The following is a 25,896-nucleotide window of genomic DNA, read 5'->3' on the forward strand; positions in this document are numbered from 1 at the left end:
AAAAAAAGTTCTGAATGGTACATAATTATTATTTACAGTTTTTAGAATATATTAGAAAACAAATTAGATATTTGAAAGATGATCTTGTAATGTTTCCATGAGATTCACTCGGTGTAATATCCTAGAAAAATTATTTGCCTACAGGGAATGATGTAATCCAGTGTAATGACATTCATCAATGTAAAATATCACACTGCAAAATTAATTATTCCAAAGTCCTGACAAATTTATACCTGCATTTGTTCCCATGCACAGCACACTCACATGGACATCAATTAAATCACCCCATGCGTTTGCACTTAATTTGGTGCATCATTTAACCCTTTTTCTCACATGATAGGTAAAGGAGGAATGGAGCCTTTTAGCTTCTTTTTGTCTGTACCCTTATGCAATCACCATTCAGAGACCCTTTTATTGGGCGTCCTATTGATCAGGAGAGGCAGGAATTGAGTTTGGTGCAAATAAGTGAGCAACACAAACAGAGCATTGAACCACTGGGCCACATTAGTTGCATGGCTCCTCTGTCTGCCAGGTGACATGAGTTTACAAAGGCTGAAGTGAAGTGCTGAAGCACTTTACTAGAGAATGAGTGAGCAGGAGTGCTTTTAAGAGCTTTGAATGAGGGGTCATTAGCGCCTGAGTGACTTCACAGACCAGACCATACTGCAGCTTCCTATGGCTGCTGTGTTAAAGAAGATGGTGTGCTTTAGTGCAGACATGAGCAAACACAGCACTGGGAATGGCTCTTTTAGCTTATTGACTAGCAGATTAGAGCAGACCTCAACCAACACAATCTAATAACGGCTGCTCTCAGCCTCATGGTTGTTCGATGCCTGAGCATGGGCAAAGCTGGCTAAAATCATTACCGGTATCAAATGAGAGCACAGCCTCTTCTGTATTGAGATTTGCAGTCAGTTGCATGCTTATTATGAGGTAAGCAGGAAGGAAAGGAATGAGTGGATTCATTAGTAAAATAAACAAGCCTCCAGAGGTTATTTAAAACAGCTTATAATACATGGCCATTTACTATGCAAAGGTGCCTGCACACCTTAACCAACATCCTAGGAACAAATTCAACCATTGAATGTAAAGAATGACTAAACTGTTTGTGTGATTTAGGCTCAGATGGTGAGCACCCTGAGGGAGTGTGTGGCCTCTTTTAAATGCCAGATGTGTCATTCATAGTCTCAGTGTGTCATATTGATAACAAGGCCATGCTCCAAGGCCTGTGCTCGGTGACGACACACAGAAGGGCAGTGCTGAGGTCAGAGCCAGTGCAGATTCAATTTCAGGCCCAAATAAACAAGCCTCTCCGTATCAACACTAGATTATCACTATGAGAGATCTACTAATCAAAATATGGCATTGCCAGTCTTTGGCACACCGCATCGCTGATTTAATTTTAGCAACTGTCAGACACAGTCTGATAATGTCATAGTTATCAAATTGTTTATCAGATTATCATGTTACAGATATGACTCAACATAAATTCAAAACATTCAGCGTTTCAGTAAATAAGAAATAGTAAAATAGCACCATCTAATGGCACATATTTCATCATAAAATAAAAATATTTTGTTAGTGACAACCATTATAAAAAAACAATAAATACTTCATAATTTATTTAGTTAAGGATTAATACTTTTACTGTTAACCTATTAATAACTTATTTTACACTATTTTTACATAATGGCTATAGTTATTCATGCACATCTCTGCTTAAAAAAAAAAAAATTTTTAAGAGTTAAAATATTGTTTTTCCTTAAAACAAATTAAAACTATTACGTTTTTTATCATTTAAATAAAACTGAAATAAAAATAAACTATAGACTAAAAAAAAGCTAAACAAAATGTAAATATGAAATATGACAATTTGGAATGTTGCCTTGCCAGTTAAATGAAACCAGTTTAAATTGAAGTACTAAGATTACTAAAACTAAAACTGAAATGAAATTAATCAATGCTAAATAGAAATGTTAAAAAAGTATATAAAAGTAGTATATAAATAATACTATAAACAGATTCTTCTTTATTCTTCAAAGATATAATTATAAACGATTATGCCAAACTACTTAAGGTTTTCCTTTTTAGAATTTCATTCTTTCATGAGGCTTTTTTATTATGATATCAGGACAGTTGTAATCACCCTAACATTTATGACTTTATGTCCACCCAAAATAATAAAAAAGGCTTTTTATAGAGATGGTGTATATAAGTCATTTTATGTGTGAATTGCATTTGTTATTCTCAAGAGCCCATCATTTTAAATGTATTAAAAATATGTATTTTAATAAATTAACAGAAATGAACTATATAGTCAAATGTATGTGAAATCCAAGTCCAATGAGAACAAGGCAGCTGTTCACAAAAGCACAGTGCAATGATTTACTACTGTATGTGTGAGGACAAGGGCATACCTGCAATAAATAACCCCAACTCACCTGGAAGCAGTTGACTCATTTAGGACCAGCTCCCCCTTCTGGTTATTCATCAACGACCCCCATGACAAAAACACCTTCCTGCACACCAAACACAGGAAACTGTCGCACACCTTCTCCTGAAACAAGATATTTGAAAATGAAATGTTTAAAACTGATCCGAGTGCAAAAACAACACTTATCACTATATTAAAATTGTCAACTCACCTGCTTCCAACAGCGGTATCATGTACATATTGAGAAGTTTGATGGCTTCTGCATCTTCTCTAGTCCAGACATCTCCATGGACAACGTCCTGAATCTCCTGTTCTGGAGATGAAAGTCATGGCTCGGATTACTGAACATGAACAAGATATTATGCTGCACTATATTCAAATGTGTATTATAAACATCAGTGTTCACCTCTTGATAAATTAATTTATTTTCCGATCTGCACCTCAGCACGTTGCATTTCCTTTCTCTTGACAAATGGCTTTAAAAGACTGTAAACAGTCTTCATCTCACACCAAGACTGGTCACACTCAGATGCAGCTTGAAGAAGCGTTGCATTGGGCTGAAGCTGTTTCCATTGAGGTTCTTTCTCTTTAAACCCCTCACATTTTCTGTTTTTACTGTTTCTAGTCCCAAAGCCACTTCATTCCTGCTAAATAGAAGAACAATGTCAAGTGACAAAACCAAAGAAATAACAAATGCTGCAGTTCAGCAGAATAACTTGAGTTCCATGTCTGCACACAATATCTAACAATTTTCCACTAAGCATCATCCAAACGACTTGTGTACTGAAGAGGTGGATGCACAGGGGCTATCAAAGTGTTCACTGTCAGTTTCACTAGTACTGAGAGGACACTGGGGCTCTCAAAAGACATAAAATACTTAGTTTATATGTATAATAAACATTAACTATGTACAAGTTTTCAGTGGAAAGATAGACAGGTAAAATGTACAGATAATAGACAGACAAACAAATGAACAGAAAGATACACACATAACACGACAGTGCCATCCTGTGTCCAGAATTAAAAGTATTACTACAATCACAACTATTGACCAAAATTACACAATATTTTACCGATGCATTCTAATCTTTACATCAATGTTTCAGGAACATAATTGTTTGCATTATTTGGCATACGACATGCTGGAGCATTTCCCTACAATGTCCCGCTTCATTCAACATCTTTAAATCTTTAAATAATTTGGTATATATTAGGAATATAGGAAGATGCTGTTATAGCCACTAGTTTTGGCATCTTCACAATAATTTAACATTAACAATCTAAATCACAGGTCTCTTGACATTGTCACTCAGTTATCACGAGAGGTTTACCCCTCGAGACACTTCAGTGGAAAACAACACTAGATGAAACCCCTACAGACAAGAGTCTGTATACAGCCTAAAACAACACCTAAGACCATGAGAAAGCTGAAGAACAGGCCTGGAGGACACACATGCTCCTAGAAGACCTGGAAACACCAAAAAGGGAGTAGACAACACAAAACGTTGTGGGTATCCGCAGCCAGGCCCAACCAATCTAAAAAGATGCCACCAAAAACAGTCCCAGGAGAGTCTGAGGTGGGTGGGAGTGCTGGACGACCCTGTGGAAGAGGAAAAGAGGATTGAGATTTATAAAACCAACAGGAGGCGGCGGTATCTGGCTGCTCAAGATGATCTCATGAAGGGCTTGGCCTGCCTTGACAGCCAGTAAAGTTCTTGTATTAATGAAACTTATACTAGCACTATATAGATTTGAAAACAATTGCCTTCATATTTAATCTGAACTGAAGGCCTTATTTGCAATACTATATCTGTAATACTTACTCACATCTCTAGGGGACTCTCAAGAACAACAAATGAGAAGATTACTAGTTGCACTACTTAGTATTTGAAGTTGGGTCTTGGTTTCTAGCATGATGCAAAAATGCAAACATTAAGGACAATGTACATTTTATTAAAAAAACAACAACAACAAAATGTCACTTAAATTTATTTTATTTGAACAGTTAATAACCATCTTAAAAGGAATTCAAGTTAAAAGAATAATTTTACACAGCACAGCTACAGATTTTAAAACCAGCACATTTGTGTCACACACTTGATCAATGACTGTGCACAGAATTAAAGAGAATTAAAACAAGAACAGGAAATAAATAGGGGGAAATGCCACTGATAAAAACATTTTTAAACTGAAATGCTGTTATTTACATCATAATTTATTTCAAACACTGGTCTACAGATGCCTCAGTCTGCAGTTTCAGGCATGACTAAGTTCAGTTCTAATGTGACCCCACTTCTCATTTTCCTTCACGAGTAACGATGCAGAGAATGACTTACTAAAACCAAGCAGAGCTATGGAAGTGAGCTAGCCTTTACATAAAGAAAATATGGATGACAGCATAAAAGAAGAAAGTGACGTGACATGTGGCCAAGTATGGTGACCCATACTCAGAATTAGTGCTCTGCATTTATCCATCCAAAGTGCACACACACAGCAGTGAACACACACCCGGAGCAGTGGGCAGCCATTTTTTTGCTGCGGTGCCCGGGGAGCAGTTGGGGGTTCGGTGCCTTGCTCAAGGGCACCTCAGTCGTGGTATTGAAGGTGGGAGAGAGCGCTGTACATTCACTCCCCCCACCTACAATCCCAGCCGGTACGAGACTCGAACCCGCAACCTTTTTGGGTTACGAGTCCGACTCTCTAACCATTAGGCCACGACTTCCCCCAGTGTCCTAATGTTCTTCCCATAAGTGTCCTAATGGATAATTACAGTAGTAAAATATGCAGACAATGTTAGTTTAAAATGGAGTTAATGTTTTAATCCACATGCACTCATCACCACACTTGTGCAAAGACACACTAACATACTCCGTTTCTTCAGAAAACACTTTTTAGGCCCTAATATATGAACGTTACCCTTCTACAGCTCAGTGAGATTGAACCTGTTAAATAGAAACATGTGAAAAATATGTACTGAAACTGCACCTTTGTAACCCAAACCTAAAATGCACCATTGTATTATTCTAATTCTCACTTTATGATGGGGCAAAAGTTTGCTTTCTAGTAAATCATGTATTTCTCTATGGCCAACTATGTGTCAAAATCAAATCTAACCTTCAAACCAACGATGGTCCAAGATCAGAGCAGCATATCTGAAACTCGAATCTCACCATTAAATAATCAACCACACGTCTACATACAATTAAAAACCATTGTTGTACATTACCATTGATAACTGATGGAGAAAACGCATACAAATCTCCATATGCTGCTCCTAAACAAACCTTCAAACAGAGCAACACAGTTGCTTACTCTTCCTTCAGCCTAAAACAAACTAAAACTGCGCATCTGACTAGGGATCCCCTTTCCAACTGGCAACAATTTCAGTCAGAGTTTCTTTTTTTCACCCTCTTGGGACTCAATGAATGCAGGCAGTGGTTTATAATTGGTACATATGGGTGTAACATCAGGCACAGATGCCCGTGTGTCTTTCAAAGACCAGGCTGGCAATCAGAAGCCTGCATCTCTACAGCTGAAAAGAAGCGCTTGGTCAGCTTGTGCCCGTCATATTTGAGCTGGGTGGTGTAGAAGGTCCGAGTGTGTTTGGGGTACACTATGGTGGTGCTCTGGTAGCGCTGCACCCGCTGACGGGGCTGGAACTCCAGCTGGGTCTTGTAATGTCTCCAGGTGCTCTGAGGCAGGGCCAACACCGTCTGGCTACACATCTCCAGACCCAAACCCTTGGGCTGCAGGGTCACGTCCTGGATGAAGTGCCGATCTGAATCATAACGCACTGACGACGTGTATCTGTAAGAACACGTGTTACAAGTTAGTGCTACATATGAATTGCACCTGCCCAGAGCAAATCGCCCAAATCATGCGATAATCACAGCAAAAAAAAACAAACAAAAAAAAAACGTTACCTTATTTCTTTCAGTGGCAGAGGATCAAGTTCAATTCCTTCTCCATAGGACAATGCATGCAAATGGCGATTATTATGAACCTGTAATTAAGAATTTTTAAAATATTGTTTTATAGATAATATTTTTTTAAATCAGTATAAATTAAAATATGTATATAAATATAAAAAATTTTTATTGGTTATACATGCATACATACATACATACATCCATACAAACACCACATATAATACATTTACAAAAAAAGCAACTAAATACTAATATTTAAAAAAAATAACCTAATAAAAATGATAAAAGCACAAATATTTTGTTAATATTTTTGCATTAAGGAACCATACCACAGCTGTCCCTCTGTTCTCGTCTTCTGTGATCGGGGTACCAGCCCCGGTGCCCTGCAGTAACCAAACGCTCGGGCTCGGACTCGGAGGCAGACCAGAGTCCGGACTGTCCAGCGGCCGATCAGCTTTCAAATTCATATCCAGCGGATCATCGTCACACACATTCCGCAAGTTCAGTCTTCCCACCATTGCTTTTAAAGTTGCTCAACACTTGCGTGGCAGTTCCACAAGCTCTACAAATAATGCAGTTAAATCGAATTATGCGCAAAATTGTCTTTCTCTGTTGTTTTTGCGGGGCAACCCGAGCTAACAGATCCAGGCGGTTCGCATAAAGTCAACCAGCTGTGTGATGCCGTGAACGATCGTCGATAATCCGTTTCGTGGCGCTGGCTCACCGCTCCCGTTTCCCCAGCGATACTTTGAAACTCAGATCTGAAGAAGCTGCGAATGTGTTTGTTGTAGCCAAGTTCAAATGGCTTTATAAAAATTCAGAGCAAAATGGAAAGTTCCCTGGCTTCGCTCTTGAGCGCATTCAGTCAGGGGGTCATCGCCGGGGAAGGTAACGCAAGTTTCCCAGCATGTCAGCATGCTCAAAGACATTCATTGTTTTACAAGCGCCTGCAAGAAGGGAGACGCCTTTAAAACTGCCTCCCACTGCTGATTGGAGTGCCAATTACAGCGAGTCAGGAGTTCCTCCCTTTAAACACTGGCCAACTTCACATCAAGCTTAGGAGCAAGTCAAGTTAAAAAAAATCACACAAATCAGTAAAGAAAAAGGAAAGAAAAAGAAAACTGTTTCACTGGCATCTATCTATCCATCCATCCAGTCATCCATCAGTTTGTCTGTCTATTCATATATCAATCATACATAAAATGATGAAGACCACAGTTTTGTCAAAGCCAATAGTCAACCTTTTTTATTGACAATAATTAATATCTGCAGTTGATATTAAAAAGATGTCCAATTCACAGAAGGCAGGAATGTTTTCGTTATAAGCAATCAACAGTATAAATCACAGCAGAAATCAATGCGAATAATATTGCAGTCAAACATCACAGTAGCCCATCCGGCACATAAATCATACATTCATTGCAAACATTTTAGCTTTGATATGCACTGCTGTGGAGACTTTTAACAAGTACAAAGCCATGTGGAGAGAATAAACAATTACGAAGGAGAGGGTGATGATGGGATAAATGATTAAGATTACAGTAAACCGATTCCAGAGTTCAAATAATGAGTTATTAAAAGGACTATAAAATAAGCTATTTCAAACAATAGACAAAAACAAATACTTTCTTTACACAAGTGAACAGCAGATGACGCAAAGTAAAAGAATGTGTGCACACTAATATATCTGCATTCCAATAATCTCCCATGAACTACAGTTATTGTTTGTGGAGAAAATGTGTCTACCATGGGAAAGCGCGGGTGGTAAATATTTCTTGCTTACAGCTCCTGTAGGGATAAAACATCTACAACATGTTTCTTTTTTCACCCCAACCTGGGAAAGTATTTCAAAAACCCAAAACAACTGGTTTGTCATTTCAGCAGGAGACAGGAAATCCCAAGCTCCTCTGTTGTGGAGCACCTGAGACCTGAAATCTCACTCTCCTACTCCACAGGCACCTTTACCCAGAGCAACAGCCAAGTTCCACACAGCCGTTTGCTGTTATAGTGAGGGGACAATTATAAAAACCCTGGATTTAAATCATTTTGATGTTGAAATCCCAGACCAGAAGACTTTGTGCCAGAATAGCAACAGGTTACTTTTCTGAGCCACACTGCCCTCTGTTTTGCTTTAAGTACAAGCATATTTCAGAGAACTGTGCAAAGTAAAATGACACTGGGGGTATTAGTGTTGTAAAGTGGAGGGAAAAAAAGTGTGTGTGTGGGGGGAGGGGGGGGGGGGGGGGGGGGGGGGGGGGCAAAATGACTCATACATGCCAGTAATGTGTTTAAGTTCAGGAAAGGACTTGAATCATAAAGCTCATAGTAATGCAAGTCATGAAAGCCTCAAAGTTAAACCATGATCTGTAAGAGAACATAAATACAGAAGACATAGCAGTACTATTTATACACCATTCTCAGTATGATAAAACTGGAGTGGAGAGATGTTGCCAGGCCGTGCTGAATATCTAGACAGAGCACTTACATTATTAGATTGATGGGTATAAAGTTCCTTCTGATTTACTGAATCCTCTTTTTGATGAGCTTTTCCAGTTTGCGGATACGGGAAGATTCTTGTTCAGGGGTGGGGGCACTGAAGGACAATGATGGGCCACCGTCTGGTCCTGATGGCGGATTAGGCAACCTCTGCCTGAAAAGCTCCAGCATGGTGCTCTGCTCACTCCGTTTTAGGCCCTATAGATTTAAGAGGGAAAGAGGTAGACACTTTTGACCAATGAATTTCAAAGAGCTTTTCAATAATTTATGTGCATAGCCGACTGATGGTGGAGTGATGTACATTTAGTAGTTGTGAAATCCATCGGTAACCAGCAGGGTTGGGAGGGTTACTTTTAAAATGTATTCTGTTACAGTTACAAATTACTTCATTAAAAAAAGTATTCAGTAACGTAATCCAAGTACCACAATATAAAGGTAATGTAATCTGATTACTTCAAGTTACATATGTAAATATGTAAAAGCAATATCTAAGTACTTTTATTTAACTATGACGTTAAAATTAAAACGAATAAAAACTATAGTAAAAACTATTTGAAATGTAAAAATCGTGTCTTGTTTCACCATCTAGATATTGCAGGCCGTATATTCATATAAAAGGCTATGCAGACATCTAGTGGCTATACAGTTTTATTTATTTATTTTTTTCTTTAACATGTACAAGTAAAAATAAATATAGTTTATACACAACATTAAAAAATGTACACCATATACATATTAATCTATTTTAAAATAAGCCTACATGTTGAAATGCTATGATCTTTCTTTATTTCATTGACTGATCCGGGGTGTGGGGACACTCATGTTAATTTCTACATTTTCAGGCTAATTTTCGGCTAGAAAACTTACAACTGCAGTCATGCACACCATGTAATTTTAAATCCCTAACAAACACTACAGTAAATTTTAGCTAACATGATGATTTCCATGCTTGTGGGACTCGTACCTGCAAATGTTCAAGTTGGTTGAGTAGTCTTTGTTAAAGCAAGAGTCTTCATGCATAGCTTACGCTGTGTCAACAGAACCAGGAACTATGCAGCGCTAAATATATAGCGTTATGTCAAAATACTCATTTAATTTTAAATCAAACAAATGTAATCCTGATAGTATTCCCACTTTTTACAAAATATAACTGTAATCTGAATACTTTGTTTTTTGATGTAACTGTAACGAATTACAGTTACTAGATTTTCATATCCTGATTACGTAATGCTGTTACATGTATTCCGTTACTCCCCAACCCTGGTAACCAGTACCGTTGTTATGTACCACAACAATCTTATTGCAAAGGTTTGGGAGAGCTCTTTGCCTCTACCCATCATGAGATGTTTGTATACTTGCATTCAGAGGTGGGTAAGCCTTTTTCTAACCTATCAACATGCACTAACCCAGCTGATTCTTATTTGCACTGGTGAGAGGAAGAGCTACTTAGTGAAATCAGCTGCTGTCTTGCCTTGCCTTGTCTTTCCATACTACTTTTGTTTAGCGTGTTCAATACTTTTTTTCCTGTCATTCCACTTTATTAAACATAACTTTTTTATGGATTGTAATATTATGATTTCTTTTTCTGCATAGATTTCTTGTGTTAATAGCAACATCTGGTCAAAATTTCATGGGAATTGCTGCATTGGAACTGTGTTTAATAAAAAAAATGTTTGACATGTTGAATACTTATTTCCCCCAATGTATATATACATATTACATGATTTTATCCATTTTAAAATTCCTTTTATGTGGAATCCCTGATTTACTGGTGGTGGGATCTCGTGAAATATGAGGATGATGCAAACCCCTGATGCAAATAAAACAGACTCACCTTCATATCTAGAATCTTTTGGAACGTCTCAGGATTGCTGTCAGCAAGGAGCTTGATGTAGTTGTCCACAAAGACCACGGACGGCTCGTGAGGGGCCATGACCACCTGAGAGGGGAGGAGAAACAAGTCAGTTAAACTCCAGCTGGGTTCTCCAAATTCTCAAAAATAAAACATTACAACATGAGACCCGCCACTCTGGGAACAGGAGACAAAAAATACAGTGATCTGACAGATAAAACACCAAACAAAGACAAAAACTTGAAGTGTCTATTTAAGGTGCTCTTTTAACAGCATAATTACTCTATGCTTGAATGAAGCTGAATTAGCCTCATCGGTAATTTTTTGTGGGGTATAATGAGAGTCTCAATTGAGCAGTAAAAAGAGGATAAATGGGGTACAGGCCTGCATTGTGAATCGGTTTCTTTTCCCTCCAAGGTTGGGAGGGGAAAAAATGTTTAACTGTGCATCTTGCAACTAAGAGGATTTGTAAGAGGGCAGAAGAACACATGGCTGGCAGATACAACTGGGGGGGGACAGTTTAATTAGCATCCTGTGCAACATTCCCCTTTATACAATATCCATTTTTATTTATTTTCTTTTTACTCTCAGTACCTGAAGGCATAAGCCAGGATATGCGGATAAGGGTCAAAGCAAAGTGGGACACGGAACACTTCAGACGGTCTTGAATTCTAAACGTTCCTTCCTTACCACGGAGTGATTTACTTAGCGACCGTCCTGGAGACAGGCCAAGGAAAAGCCTTGAGGAGGCTTGTTGTAGTTACCTCGTAAAAGAGAAAGAATAGAGAAAACGAGAGGAGGGGAGAAAGTCTGCCTTTCCGTTCATTTCCAAAAGAGCCACAATGGGGGGGTAGGAATGAGACAGGCATAAATGAAAAAAAAAAACTAGAAGACTATGGAAAACAGCCACGTCTCACAGGCAGCAGCAGCCTCCTTCAGCTTCACATCTCTCTGAGGTTTGGGCCCAAGGATGGGCAGGAAACCGTTCCCAGCCAAGGAAAGAGAGAAAAAGTGAAGACATCTTTAACAGATTACTCTCCACGTTTACCCTGTAATGAGCATCATGTGGAAAGCCAAGCCACCACCAGCAATGAGGTCCCATTTCACCCATAAACCACTTTAACGGGTGTCGCACTTCACTGATGTAATTCATCAACGATTGATGACGACAGCGAGCTTGAGGTGGCAAATGATTGTGCTATTGTTCCACTAAGTAGAACACAAAAAATAACCCATGCTTTGTTTGGCCACATGGCAGCAGAAACCTTGATGTTAAGGTTTCCTGGACCGCTCTTCCAGGAACCTCAGAACAAAATGCTGATAAAGATGGTAATTACCTAAGAGGCACCTGGGGCCCAACAAAGCCAATCATTAAATGCCAACCAGATTTTAAAGACCCACCGTATGCAAGGGTTTCTTAAGCAGACCTACAAGTGTCTATGAATGGCCACTGGTCATGTGTTTATCATGTTTGTCTTGTATTGTGAAATCTGGCTGCTCATGTTGTGGTAAGATCAGGTTGTCAGTACAAAGATAACTCAGCTATTAAAGGGATAGTTCACACAAAAATCAATTACTGTTGTCGTTTCAAACCCAAAAGACTTTCGTTCATATTTGAAACACAAATGAATATATTTTTAGGGAAACCTGAGAGATTTCCTGTTACACCAATGAAAGCCTATTCCAGCAAACCTTCATGATTCAAAAAAATTCATAAAACACTATAAAAGAAATTCTAATGAATAGGCTTTTATTCGCATATAAATAATGATCAACACACATAGAGCTCATAAAATATGGATCAAAAAAATGTGCTTGTGCAATACAAGTATCAAGTATGTTTTGAGCTTCTGTGAGAATCAATGTTCTTGTTCTTGAGCATCAAGTAAAAATGGTTCAGCTTTATTTTTTATTTATTGCATTAGAAATATCTTCATTTGTGTTTTGAAAATGAATGAAAGTCTTTTGGGTTTGGATCAACATGCGGGTGAATAATTGAAGATAGAATCAAAAAAAATTTGGGGTGAACTATCCCTTTAAGTTGGTTGATTAGTTTTTTTAAGCCATGCCAGCTTCCTTGGCTTTTTTCATGGTGAGTAACAAGTTGAAATACTATAAAAGAACAATTTAAAAACCTATATAAAGTTCGCTTTTGCTAAAAACTCAAAAAAGCATTTAGGGTTGACTTTCTTCAAAACGTGTTTATGAGTAATATAATTTCCTAAGAGTACTTAAACCAGCATAATTTTAATAAAATTTGTTTAAGAGATACTGGACTATGGCACTGAGAGCAAGATATATTCCTGTAAGTCTTTATCAAAGTGGCCCATGTTTTCTTATAATGCTTTTCGACTTTTAAATATTATCTTTGCATGATCTTGCACAATTAGAGCTGAACCCAGTATGAGCATTAGGTGGATTAAAGCTGATAAAAGACCAGGAGCAGGAAAGCCCCGGAGAGCCTAATATGCCTAGGGCTGGAGACAGGGGTCAGGGAGAAGAAGGTGGGTCTGGAGATCAGGGGGAAGAAGATCCATTGAGGCACAAGCCATCCATTCCTCCAGTTGTATTTGATACAACATAGAGCTCAGACGTCAATCCAGAACATCTGTCTACACATAACAGTAAAAGGGACATATCATGGAAAACATGACTTTCCTTGTGCTTCTGAATTATGTAGACATACTCTAATGTTCGAACTTATAAAGGTGCATAATTGGGTTAGAAATCATCATGCAACCTAAGTTTTAAAAAATGGCAATATTCATCACGGCACTTTTTGAGTGAAAATGATTTGATCTTAAAAGGGATTTAAGTCTTGTTCACACCAAAAATTGTTCAATGCAAAAATCTGGTGCGATAAACATTTTAAAATGGACGTTCATGCATCTTTTGAGACAGACATGAACATTTGCATACCATCAATGCAACAGACTTATGAAGAGGTGTTCTCACCTCTTTTCCATCACTTTGAGAAGAAAAATGGACAATCAATAGGTCATGTGCCTGGAGACGCTGCTGTGACATAAAACTACGACTTGGTGATGCTCACGAATAGACTGTTTCACTAACTGACAGTGAATTGTAGAGGAAGAATCTGGAAGCATCTTTCTTGTCTCTGTCTGTACTGTTGTATTTAGTGGTGTTTGGTAAACACCAATGGAAATACTAACATTTGAACAGCTGCTTGAAAAGTTGTAAATGCTGTTTGACTTCCCTGCTTCTCTGTGACAAGGTGTCAAAAACAGAAAGTTGTGCAGCGCTCGGTGTACCAGAGTAACCAGGGATTTTCTGCTTTAGCGCCACCTACTGTCAGAGAGTGAAATTTTCATTTAGGCCATCTGCCGTTTTTTTACACATTAGTCTGAAAAGACAAATCACTTATGAAAAACATTTTGGTCTGAATGTGGCTGTCATTAAATCAAAATGGGGACAACCAGTCACTTAGTTCTGATCAAATCAACATTTCTCTCTTAATAATATTAACTTTTTAATATAATTTCAATTGAGAAAAAAACTTCAATTAGAAATATGTCATTAAAAGTGGACAAGTTTGAACCCCATTGTATGTCACAAGTCTATATGTAAATATAAGTAGAGATCTATGAGTGAGGATTATTAAACTGTGGACTGCTAAGCCTGCAGGCAGGAAAGCTAAGGCATGTGAGCACTTCCTGTCTCTCAGAGAGAGCTCATTAAACCAGACGTGCACAGCTTAGTAAATAACTGCGCTGCACCACGCAGAGCTTTATGAGCAGCTGATCATTAAAGACTTTCCTGTATTGAGCTTCTCATCAGGGAGGCCTGTTTAAAACAGAATCGGGTGAGCGAATTCTCAAATGTTTAATGGCCGTGAATGCACGTAAGGTTCCCACCTTGAGGATCATCTCCGCTCGAGTCATTCCTTTAACCACTATTTTGGTGTAGCTGGCCGGGGCTTTACGGACCACTTGAGAGCCAATGGAAGGGAGGTCTAGAAGAACGGTCTTGAGGGAATGTGTGTCCAAGAGTAACTGTTCAGAAGAATGAAGATACGTACATATGTTCTGAAGGTCCATGAAACCCAAGCATCCCAGTGTCTAAATCTCTACCTACCTGCTCTGCTCCAACCATGCTGATTGGCTTACACCTGAACAGGTGGTTGATGAACTTTGGAATGAAGGAGCTGAAAGTAATGGATGAAAGTAAAACAGTCAGTAGGAGTTGAGCAAACGCTGTGTTATGAAAGAGCCTTTGTTGCACTGATTAGTGAGTAGCTCCGGTACTGACTTGGTGAACTTAATGCAGAACTGGGTGAAGTATTTCCGGGTGGAGGCCAATTTGTCTCTAATGATGGGCACATTTTGTTTGATGTGCATGATTACAGAGGTCACATACGGGCTTTGGTCTCCCACATGTTCCACACTCTGCCACGGCATCTGTACAAACATACAGAAAGTCAACTTCAAGGCTAGTATAAATATTCTAAAGACACTCTGGACATTCTTAATGTTGACAAAAACTAAAACTTTTACAAACTGAAATAAAGCTGAAATAAAATAAAATAAATATTAGATGGAAAAACTCAATGAAAACACTGAAAACTAGAAATGTTCCCTTGGCAACTAAATGAAGTAAAATAAGTTTACGTTGAAGCGCTAAAATTACTAAACTAAAACAAAAATTAAGGCTAAACAGAAACATTAAAAAACTAATAAAAATGAGAAAAGCACATAGCAAAAGTGCTGAAACTTAAGCTGAAATTAAAATAAAAGCTGAAAATATTAAAATAAATGCAAAGAATAAAAGTTTTATTCAATAAAAATAATTTTTTTATTGATATTCAAATTCTGCCTGATACCAATAAGCCAAATTATGGCCAATAACCGATAAACAGCTGATATTAAAATTATTTGTACAATTTTGTCTAATATTTAAAAATAAACATTTAGGCATCACAACATTCAACAGTCAACATTCAAAAAAACATTTTGAGATTTGCTAAAGATTACATTCAACAGCGTTGAATGTAAGGGGTGGTTCACCCAAAAATGAAAACTACCCCATAAAAAATATAAATTTTTTATTACTCACCCTCAAGCCAACCTAGGTGAATATGACTTTCTTCTTTCAGACGAATACAATCGGAGTTATATAAAAAAAATGTCCTGGCTCTTCCCAAGCACCCATATGGCAGTATATGGGTGTTGAGATTTTGAAGTCCAATAAAGTACATCCATCATAAAAAGTACTCCACACGGCTCTGGGGGATTAATAAAGGCCTTCTGAAGTGAATCTGTGCTTTTGTGCAAGAAAAATAGGTTACACTTTAAAATAGGGAACACATATTTACTATTAATTAAGAGTTTTTCCTCAATAAACTGCTAATTTGCTGCTTATTAATAGTTAGTAAGGTAGTTGTTAAGGTATGGTGTAGGATTAAGGATCTAAAATATGGTCATGCAGAATAAAGCATTAATATGTGCTTTATAAGTACTAATAAACAGCCAATACACTAGTAATATGTATGCTAACAAGCAGCTAGTTAATAGTGAGAATTGGTCCTTAAAATAAAAGTGTTACCATGATCTCTAGCCTCCGCTAACTGTCATATGTGCTTTCACAAGAGAGTGGCGTTCCAGCAGATGACGTAGGACGTAGCATAAGCTCCGATGAGAATATACTAGTCTCACTAGAACCAAGTTGTGTTTACAGCAAAGGACAGCTCTCCTCTGACATTTTTCTTTACAAATCCTCGTTTTGTACTTCTAATTCGTGACCGGTGTTTTGTTTTGCTCTCTCCAGTCCGTTTCCGCATTCGTCACTTCTCACCGGAGCTTACACTACACCTGCGTCATCCGCTGAAACGCCACTCTCTCATGAACACGCGTACAACAGCTAGAGATTATGGTTTATAAAGTTTTAAATATGGATATTTTTCTTACACAAATGCATCGATTCACTTCAGAAGGCCTTTATTAATCCCGCAGAGCCGTGTGGAGTACTTTTTATGATGGATGGATGCACATTATTGGACTTCAAAATCTCAACACCTATTCACTGCCATTATAAAGCTTGGAAGAGCCAGGACATTTTTTTATATAACTCCGATTGTATTTGTCTGAAAGAAGAAAGTCATATACACCTGTGATGGCTTGAGAGTGAGTAATTCATGGGGTAATTTTCATTTTTTGGTGAACTATCCCTTTAAATTATTAGTGTTTTTATAGATTAACTTTAAGTGAGTGTTATATAACAGCAAAGGTAATTTAAATCAAAAAACAAATCTGGGAAATTAGAATCTCAATTAAATATCCAATCCAACCTCAGTAGGTATGATAAATTACACTATAAAAACTTAAACTTTAAACTTGTCTGATAACTGCTATGGTACCGATATGGTACCTTGCTCATAGCTGTGAGGGCTGGATCACATGCAGCATCTAGGTCCTGAACCAAGAGCTGGATACTGTTTGAGATAACCCTGCCAAACAGAGAGATTCATGGGAAAATTACTTAACAGCTAGTAATTAATTTCCTTGGGCAAATATGTTTTTACTTGGCATTGAGGATCAAGTTAGTGTGACTGGTATTTACGTGCTAAAGGTGTCCATCTCCCCAGTTAAGTTGATTCTCTCCATTAGGGACTTGTCCACCTTCTCCTTGAGCTTCTCCTCCAACTGTGGACATGATATAGGACATCTGAATCATTAAAAAAAAAATTTAAAAACCTATTTATTTGTAACATGTGAATGAAGAATGTGTGATGGGTCACCTGCTGTGTGGTAGCCAGGCAGTATTCAGCCGTGCTTAAGATGCTGCAAATAAGACACAACTCTTCCATTGTGAACTTGGCCACTTCTGATCCCTCTTTTTCCTTCAGCAAGCTGCTGATGGTCAGACCACCACTATTGGTGCTGGTCCTGCATGCAAACATGCACAAACATGGTTACCAAAGCACCCTAACTCAACCCTCCGGCCCTCCCGCTGAAAGAAACACAAGAAAGACTGCATGGAAACCACAAGACAGCTTCTCCAAAACAAAGATCTTTTTTGAAACTTCCAAAGACAATAAGGGGTAAAACCACACAAGGCGACGGGTGGGGATTTTTTTTGCTTTGAAGAGCAGCACAGAGAAACCCCACAAATGAGACCACACAGAGACGACCACTCGTTCTCCTACCCAGCATCACCACAGCATAACACCCTAAATGAAATCCCCAGTGACTAGGAGGATCAAATTTTAACCATAAAAAGGGAGAAAGACGGGGAAAAAAGCGTCATGTGAAGACCAGTCAGATGGCTCGACTCACTTTGGTAGGTTCCCAGAGAGGATCTTCCAGGCATATTCGCGTAGATATTTCTGGAAGATGGTGGTCAAAGCAATCATGGGTTCTCCGGTGCTCAGCTGCGAGCACTGGACCATACACTTCTTGTAGTACACGAAGAGATCTGCACAGCTGGGCAGCACAGCACCTCCCTCATCTGTACCTGATTTAGGGGGACCCTGTGCCCGGAAATCAGCAACAAAACGGTCGATCAGCTCGCCAAGATTTCTAAGACAGAAAACAAAATGATTAATGCCAGTAGGACTAGACGGAATTTGCAGACTTTAGCTGCATTTGCTGCACATATTCTGAGGTAAAATCTGCATAATTCTGTGGAATGGATTTAAAGATAGCAAAATGTATGTTAAACAGAACAGAATAAAAGATATGAGATTTTTATTGGTAATAAAAAAAAACTACAAAATAAAAAAATATATATATGTTTGCAAGGTTTTTGGGGGATAAATGCGTTTTTGCTGGAAAAACTAATAAATAAAATATTTTCAAAAAATACAATTAAATAAAAAAAAAAACTTGGTAACAAAGCATTGTCAAATTTACAAACTATTTAAAAAACAAAGCTAACACCACATATCTAACCATCACTGAAATCACAATGTGTTAAACTTGCTTTGAACAGCAATGTATTGTAAGGTCAGTAAATAGGCCATCTCTCTCAGCACTGAGTAATCAGTTAGATGCTAACCCCAAGAGAAGAATGTGGACACTCTCATGCCAGACAGGTCAGTGTGAACTGGTATAATGCAAGCCATTGTTAACAGAAAGTTCATTCTGCTTTAGGCAGTGCCAGCGGAGTGTTACATGGGCCAGAGAAGGGCCTTTTACAAAAAGTTCTTTTCTTGGGAGCCTCGTGGGATTAGAGAGGGTAAGCAGGAAAAAGAGAGGTAAAGAACGAGAAAAGACAAGTGAAGAAATAAATCAGCTGCTGTTTTTAGGCTGTCTGCAGCATGTGTGGTGAACAGCTAATGGGAACCATTTTTACCTCAGTGGTGAGGCGGAGAGAGTCAATCAAGGGAACTACTAAAAAGGGGGGGGGGATATTTTGTTAGAACAAATATTCCCGTACAAGAAAGGGAAGATCACAAGTGCATCTGAAATGGAGGTTGGTAAGGAGGGCCCTTAAATGACCCTGAAATGAATGGACTAATACTTGTGTGACTCATCTGATATGATTGTGCACAATGTTCAAGCACATTTCACTCACTTATCCTGCGACTCGATGTAAACGTAGAGATGAGGCTCAAAGCACTTGGACACAATGCCATGGAAGGGGTTGTCTGGAGCCTTAGGCTTCTTTGGCTGTGAACAGCAAAAAAGTACTTAATCAAGAATTTCTTAAAAAGTGTGTTATTTTAGTATTGATTTACTATTTTACTGTTTTTGTTGTGTTTTTTAAAGATTTTTAAAATATTTTCTGTTCTCACTTTAATTTTTGTTATTTTTATTACATTTTGTTTTGTTTTTTAATATGTATATATAGTTTTGATTCATTTACATTTATTAGTTTTAGTTATTTTAGTACATCAAGTTAAACAATAAAAATGAGAAATGTTGTCTTGGCAACTAGATAAAATAAAATAAGTTTGTAATAAAATAAGTTTGTTAAAGTAGGATGAAAACAACAAAAAGTGTGTTTAGTTTTTATTTAATTGTATTTATTAGTTTTAGTTCATTCAGTTTGATATTAGTTCTATTTGAGCTGTGTGCTGCACTGGCACCAGCGTGATGGGGAAAGTGGGAGGAAATCGTATAGCGAAAACATCACAGTGATAACAGTGAACTTCTAAGGAATCCAAATCACCAGAAATGTTCTTACAACTCCTGATACTGAGATCATTGCCAATTTGAAGATAAAAGGAAATAAGTGTGCAATAAATAAAGGATCGGAGCCAAAGTCAAGCTGTTATATTAAAGTACACTTTAAGAGTTTGATAAATAGACGGCAAATAAAGACTTCTAAACACACGGTGCCTTGAATGTTTTCATAACACGTCAATTCCAGACAATATGTGCCTGATTCAAGCCATAGTTCAGATGCAAGTCAAATCAAACTACATTAGAAAGAAATGTAAATTGCATGTTGGAATGGCACCAAATGCGGTATCAGTTTCTATCAGAAGATGGGTGGAGTGGACTGCATGTGGTAAAAATGTGGTCGTTGCTGCATAATAGAATGCAAATAAAGTTAAGCAGCCTCACTCTATCCAAATCTTCATCCTTTTCTGATACGTTGTCCTCTCCTGACTCGTCTTCCAAAAAGGGGTTTGTTGGTTCTAGAGGAGTCTCAGGTTTTTTCTGCTGAGAGAGCAAAGGAGAAGAAACATTACAAAACCGCCAGATTAGCAGCATGTTCACGCCCCAGTAAAACCTTTTTGTACTTGGCAGCAAACAGGCATGGCATCCAAAACATAGTGCAAGCGTGGTCTCACCCCAGGCCCGTTGTTTAAGGTGCAGCCCGAGAAGCGTTTAGCCAGCAGTCCTTCGAAATTGGTGGTCCTCTGAATAGCAAAGAGCAAAAGCTTGACCTCGATCTCCCTGGCACGGGTTCGCATCAGCTTGGCCAGCTCGGTTCTGATGAGAAAATGAAAAACAGACATAGACACAAGTTTGTCAGTAAAAGCTAACTTGCCAAGTAGGACTAAGGCTTCAGGTCACTGCTTTTATAGGCTAGTTTGTGCAGAAGCCTGGTTTGGCTGTTGAAGGAAACCACAGTGGATCAGTGTTGTAATCAAAAGAAAAGATCCAGCTACTGTCAGCTTGAAAAATAATCGTTTTGTGAAGAAAATAAGCCTACATAGGAAGAAGATGGTGGTGTGGTGTATCCATTCTTACATAAAGCTTGGTCAAAAAAAGAGAAATATATTAGATTGTATTACAGTGGACCTCAAACGTTCTTTCCAGACACTGAGGATTTTGTAATGACTCTCGAGAGGAATTTGACTATAGACTACACACACACACAGCCTACTTTAGACTGTCAATACCAGTACTGAAATCCCAGACATGTAACCAGTTCCTTTCCATCTAATCATTCATGTCATACTGCGCACAATTATGTCTTTTGCTAAATCATGCCATAGTTGAGTGCTGTCTAATGTCTAGTCTTCCAAGCTAACCTCTAAATGCACATGTAAACCCCAGGTGTATTTTCTCAATAGGGTTATGGAGATGATGTGGATTTATGCTGCACTCACATCAGAATTACGGTAATTACAACTCTACTCAGAACTGCTCATGTCTCCAGACTCAAAAATTATTTGTTTCTATGGCAACACTAATTACGCCACATTGTATCCATGTCTGGCATTATTATTGAAGACAGTAAAATATACATAATCACTAGAAATGCTACACCTCTTTATTCTCTTTTCAATCTTTGAAAAACAGTAAAATTACACAAAATAGTTAACAAAAAAATGTAGTTAGCAACATACACTACGGTTCAAAAGTTTGGGGTCAGTACAATTTTTAAATGTTTATGAAGACGTCTCTTATTCTCTGGAAGGATGCATTTATTTCATCAAAAACACAGTAAAGCAATAATATTGTATTACTGAAATATTACAATTATTATAGTTTTAATTACTTTCAGACAAAAATAAAAATCTTACTGCACTCAAACTTGAATGGAAATGTAACAATCTTTAGTTATAAAGATATTTATAACTATACAAAGGATATTTGTATTCAACATCACATAACAAACAAGTTTGAGAAATTGAAGCTTTAATCGAACGTTTACATGTAATTAGAAGATCGACTATATTTTTTTCCATTCAAGTTGTAAATTTCTTGCATTAAAAATATAAATTATTCCAAAAACAATTAAAAATAACAAATAAAAGCAGCATTTCTATCCCATGTGCAATTGCAAATGACTTTTTTGTGAATATGTGAATGTCAAAAAATAAATCATCCACCTCAGGCGAGCAATGTTTTAATGGCATTATGGAAATTTTATTTACACCCAACATTCTATATCCCGATATTTGTATAAAAATGTGGATGGAAATCTGACTAATGACATGGATGGTTTTCACAAGTCAAGAATTGATAAAGGACCAATATTATGTGAATGCAGCATTAGTGTGAGGTGTTCGACCATTACCTGGTGATATGACAGAACTCTACAGCGATGCGTTCGGTCATGCACCACTCCTCAGGAAACATTCGCCCATACTTTTCTTCATAGTCCACAAGCTGACGCTTGATCCACGCATAGCGCCGGTCTATCTTGTCGAGCCACGCCACCTGTACTCAGGACAAACAACAGAACAGACCGTAAGTGTGATGGTATAGCACAATTTCAGCATGTACAGGACGCACAAGGTCACACTTACGTCCTGGTTTTCTTGGAAGAGCACTAGGTATTCTGAAAGGTGCTGCCTGATGAACTTTTTGATGATCTCCTGCTTAATTCGAGGATCCAGGACATTTGCCACCAAGCAGGCATCTCTGAGAACAATGCTAGGACCTCCAGATTTCTGTAAATATCAAACTAAATGCGTCACAGGAATGATACAGAGACTGGCTATGCACTAATACTGAGAGGTGATTATTTATAATCTTTTCATCAGAGCACTGCATCTGTACCTTTGACCCCTGGGCAGGAAAAGTCTCTTCGAAGTCGGCCAGTATCTGCGTGCCAAGCTCGCTCTGTGCAGCTTTAACTCTGAGGAGGAGCAAAACAGATGGGTGAGTGTTTACAAGTCTCCTGGTGGTCTTAGGATTCCCTGGTGTCTAATGAGTTTTAAAAGCAATAAATTCATGATACCAATATGTTAGAATCTAGAGCAATACAAGTGAAATTTTACAATACTTCACACTAATTCTGTTAGAACAAATATAAATATACTCCGTAGTAGCTAACATATATACTACTTAAAGTGTGAGTGACGTGACATGTGGCCAAGGATGGTGACCCATACTCGGAATTAGTGCTCTGCATTTACCCATCGATAGTGCACACACACAGCAGTGAACACACACACCGTGAACATAAACCCGGAACAGTGGGCAGCCATTTATGCTGCGGCGCCCGGGGAGCAGTTGGGGGTTCAGTGCCTTGCTCAAGGGCACCTCAGTCGTGGTATTGAAGGTGGGAGAGAGCGCTGTACATTCCCCCCCCCCACCTACAATTCCTGCCGGTACGAGACTCGAACCCACAAACTTTGGGTTATGAGTCCGACTCTCTAACTATTAGGCCACGACTTCCCTTGAAGATACTACTGAACACACTAATTGAATTAAAAAGTAAAAACTTTTTTTTTTTTAAACTCACAAAAGTTTAGTTAAAAGTTTAACAATGAAATTTAGAAATGAAGATTAAGAGCAGTGAGTGGAATCAATAAAGGGCAGGATTCTCCTTTTCTTGTAAATCTTGTTCGATTAATATCAATGACAATGGCATGTCTACTACATATAAACTGTAAGGCCTAATGCATTGATCCCATATTTTGAGAAACATTTTGTTTTGCATGTTTACTTTCATAAACCCACTGTTACTTTGCTACTTTGTCAAGACAGGCATTTTGACCTTGTGTAGTCACGTCACTACAAAGCTTTCCTTGCAGAGCATGCAAACAAATGCCACCAATACTGTATAAAGACTGGTATATTCACTACATTTAACTTTGAAACTAAATACCAGTACTTTTTACATCCCTAGTCATGGTCTATCCGTGTCTCAGTCTCTATTAGGGCAAAGTGAACAGCTAGTACTTAGATCCCTCTAAATGATGGCAGCTCTTAGAACAACTAGCACTGGGGAAATAAATGGAACAGAGACAGAAATATCAGCTACTTGTAAGAAAACAGATGTAAATTCAAATTGTATTAACTAACAAGGCCAAACTGTACTTTGGACCAAAGTCTCAGAAATCTAAGAGGCAGTGTAAAGTAAACCCAATCCCATCAAAAGGGTTTGGATGAACCACGACTTGATGATTAGAAGATGCTCTTTTCATTTCTGGATTATTTGCTGGCGCAAGCAGACTCAACACAAGTGTCATCCAAAATAAACAACAAAGATAATCAGAGGGAGAGTGAGCGAAAGAGAGAGATGGAGACACATGTGTTTGCCAGTCAGACACCAGTCTTCAACGTGGCACACGGCTGCCAATTTGCTCTCTCACCAACTCCATTAAGACCTCAACACTGTCTGAACCGCAACGCATCCCTCAGCTGCCGCCCCTGATCAAACATCTCTGCCACACCTCAAAACCAACCAGACATCTCCATTTAGGGACAGTCGGGCTCAGAATGAAAGCATCTCAGTTTCTCTATATTTGGCATGAACTAATATTAAGCATCACAAAAATCCAATTAGACTTCGAAAGAATTTCCTCAAGACTTTTTTGTCCTCATAATATGTGGTAAGCTTGTGTAGTTCAAAACAACAGCGCTAAAATCAGTCCATCTGATCACCAAAGGGGGGCTAATATTATTTACATTGTGAATTCCTAAGCACAGTCCCCACCCTCATCAAATATAATCTCTTTCTACACCACAAAAGAAACAGACGAGAAAAAGCCGAGAGTCACGGAGCGGTCAGAAACCACTGATGTACTTTGGCAAACTTAAATGCTGTTTTAACAAAACACTGGATTCGCTTGATGTACAAATGCATGCTCAACCAAACAAACTCTCATCATCACTCAAGGATGGCGTTTAACATATGAGGTCCGTCTGTGAAAGGTCTTATGAACCAATGGGGTAAACTTGACTACAGGGGCACTGAAAAGGAAGTGCAGATACATGCTTTTCCAGAGAAACATTTAGAACCTGGAACAATCAGGGGAATTGTTTTTCCACATCAAACACCCCCTTCCTTGCCATCTGCTAATGAAACAACAGCTTTATCAGAGCATCCAACATAAACAAGCAACGTGGAGCACAGAATCATAGGGACCGGAGACCTGTTTATTTCCTAACAAAAGGCCCAGTCTCTGAGTCTGCAGGGGACAGGGACTGCACCACCCAAACCAGAGAGAGCACCTCCTCTGGGAAAGACTCAAAACAAAGAGCTGGGGGGAAAGGCCAAAGTGGAAAAAAAAAAAAACGTAAACAATGAGCCACTGTGATGCAGATTTCCTTCCTGTGCTGCATCACCTTGGGGGAAGTCGTGGCCTAATGGTTAGAGAGTCGGACTTGTAACCCAAAGGTTGCGGGTTCAAGTCTCGTACCGGCAGGGATTGTGGGTGGGGGGAGTGAATGTACAGCGCTCTCTCCCACCTTCAATACCACGACTGAGGTGCCCTTGAGCAAGGCACCGAACCCCCAACTGCTCCCCGGGCGCCGCAGCATAAATGGCTGCCCACTGCTCCGGGTGTGTGTTCACAGTGTGTGTGTGTGTGTGTGTGTTCACTGCTGTGTGTGCACTTAGGATGGGATAAATGCAGAGCACTAATTCCTAGTATGGGTCACCATACTTGGCCACATGTAATGTCACTTTTTTGTCACTAAACAGTAAACAAACAGGATCTACAGACTCACAGCACCATGATTTAGTCAAATAAACAGTGTGTGAGTGAGGCTTGCGCACTTACCTTTCTGAGAGCTGACGTATCTGGGGGATGCCCATGTACTTCTGGAAGTGCTCGAGCACGTTGACTACACCCTGAAGGAGATTGGCCACCTCCCCATATTGCCTCTTTCGAGTCATAGCTCTGCAAAGGCACAATTAGACAAGCTTTTAGCACACTGTTAGGACTGAGCAAATGGACTAAACATGGGAGAAGGTATTTTGCATAAACATACTCAAGAGAGTCCACACCGCCAGCCAGCATGTGCAGGTGATTGAGGGTGGTTATAGAAGTGGTCAGGTGACGCTTTGCGTGGTCCAGCTGCTTGATATCC

The 25,896-nt window shown here is 38.7% G+C and overlaps 2 protein-coding genes and 1 pseudogene across 2 annotated transcripts; all 3 read right to left on the bottom strand.

Moving 5' to 3' along the window:
• Nucleotides 1-361: 361 nt before the first annotated feature.
• LOC107592635 (exonuclease V-like) lies at nucleotides 362-3,575 on the bottom strand (annotated as a pseudogene).
• A 1,523-nt stretch (nucleotides 3,576-5,098) lies between these two features.
• Nucleotides 5,099-7,284, bottom strand: LOC107592644 (filamin-interacting protein FAM101B-like). The gene is made up of 3 exons (XM_016282182.1): nucleotides 6,693-7,284; nucleotides 6,358-6,437; nucleotides 5,099-6,241 (listed from the first exon to the last, which is right to left on the bottom strand). The coding sequence occupies exons 1-3, from the start codon at nucleotides 6,879-6,881 to the stop codon at nucleotides 5,926-5,928; spliced, it is 585 nt and encodes a 194-aa protein (XP_016137668.1). The 5' UTR covers nucleotides 6,882-7,284; the 3' UTR covers nucleotides 5,099-5,925.
• A 1,324-nt stretch (nucleotides 7,285-8,608) lies between these two features.
• Nucleotides 8,609-25,896, bottom strand: LOC107592615 (vacuolar protein sorting-associated protein 53 homolog). The gene is made up of 18 exons (XM_016282149.1): nucleotides 25,798-25,896; nucleotides 25,587-25,706; nucleotides 22,633-22,711; nucleotides 22,380-22,523; nucleotides 22,148-22,290; nucleotides 20,469-20,610; nucleotides 20,239-20,337; nucleotides 19,244-19,338; nucleotides 18,004-18,246; nucleotides 17,466-17,613; nucleotides 17,288-17,370; nucleotides 17,096-17,174; nucleotides 14,981-15,129; nucleotides 14,807-14,876; nucleotides 14,587-14,724; nucleotides 10,694-10,798; nucleotides 8,849-9,057; nucleotides 8,609-8,727 (listed from the first exon to the last, which is right to left on the bottom strand). The coding sequence occupies exons 1-17, from the start codon at nucleotides 25,824-25,826 to the stop codon at nucleotides 8,884-8,886; spliced, it is 2,040 nt and encodes a 679-aa protein (XP_016137635.1). The 5' UTR covers nucleotides 25,827-25,896; the 3' UTR covers nucleotides 8,609-8,727; nucleotides 8,849-8,883.

This window comes from Sinocyclocheilus grahami, unplaced genomic scaffold (assembly GCF_001515645.1).
Source record: "Sinocyclocheilus grahami isolate Dianchi unplaced genomic scaffold, SAMN03320097.WGS_v1.1 scaffold155.1, whole genome shotgun sequence".
Taxonomy (NCBI): Eukaryota; Metazoa; Chordata; class Actinopteri; order Cypriniformes; family Cyprinidae; genus Sinocyclocheilus; species Sinocyclocheilus grahami.

Excerpts from the sequence above, each read along its gene's own strand:
- LOC107592644 (XM_016282182.1), bottom strand. The coding sequence starts at position 6,881 with ATGGTGGGAAGACTGAACTTGCGGAATGTGTGTGACGATGATCCGCTG. Across the intron at positions 6,438-6,692 it reads AGAACAGAGGGACAGCTGTG|GTTCATAATAATCGCCATTT; the intron begins GTATGGTTCCTT and ends TCTTAATTACAG. Across the intron at positions 6,242-6,357 it reads CTGCCACTGAAAGAAATAAG|ATACACGTCGTCAGTGCGTT; the intron begins GTAACGTTTTTT and ends GTGTTCTTACAG.
- LOC107592615 (XM_016282149.1), bottom strand. The coding sequence starts at position 25,826 with ATGCTGGCTGGCGGTGTGGACTCTCTTGA. Across the intron at positions 20,338-20,468 it reads CCTTAAACAACGGGCCTGGG|CAGAAAAAACCTGAGACTCC; the intron begins GTGAGACCACGC and ends TTGCTCTCTCAG. Across the intron at positions 17,614-18,003 it reads CTCTCTGGGAACCTACCAAA|GACCAGCACCAATAGTGGTG; the intron begins GTGAGTCGAGCC and ends GTTTGCATGCAG.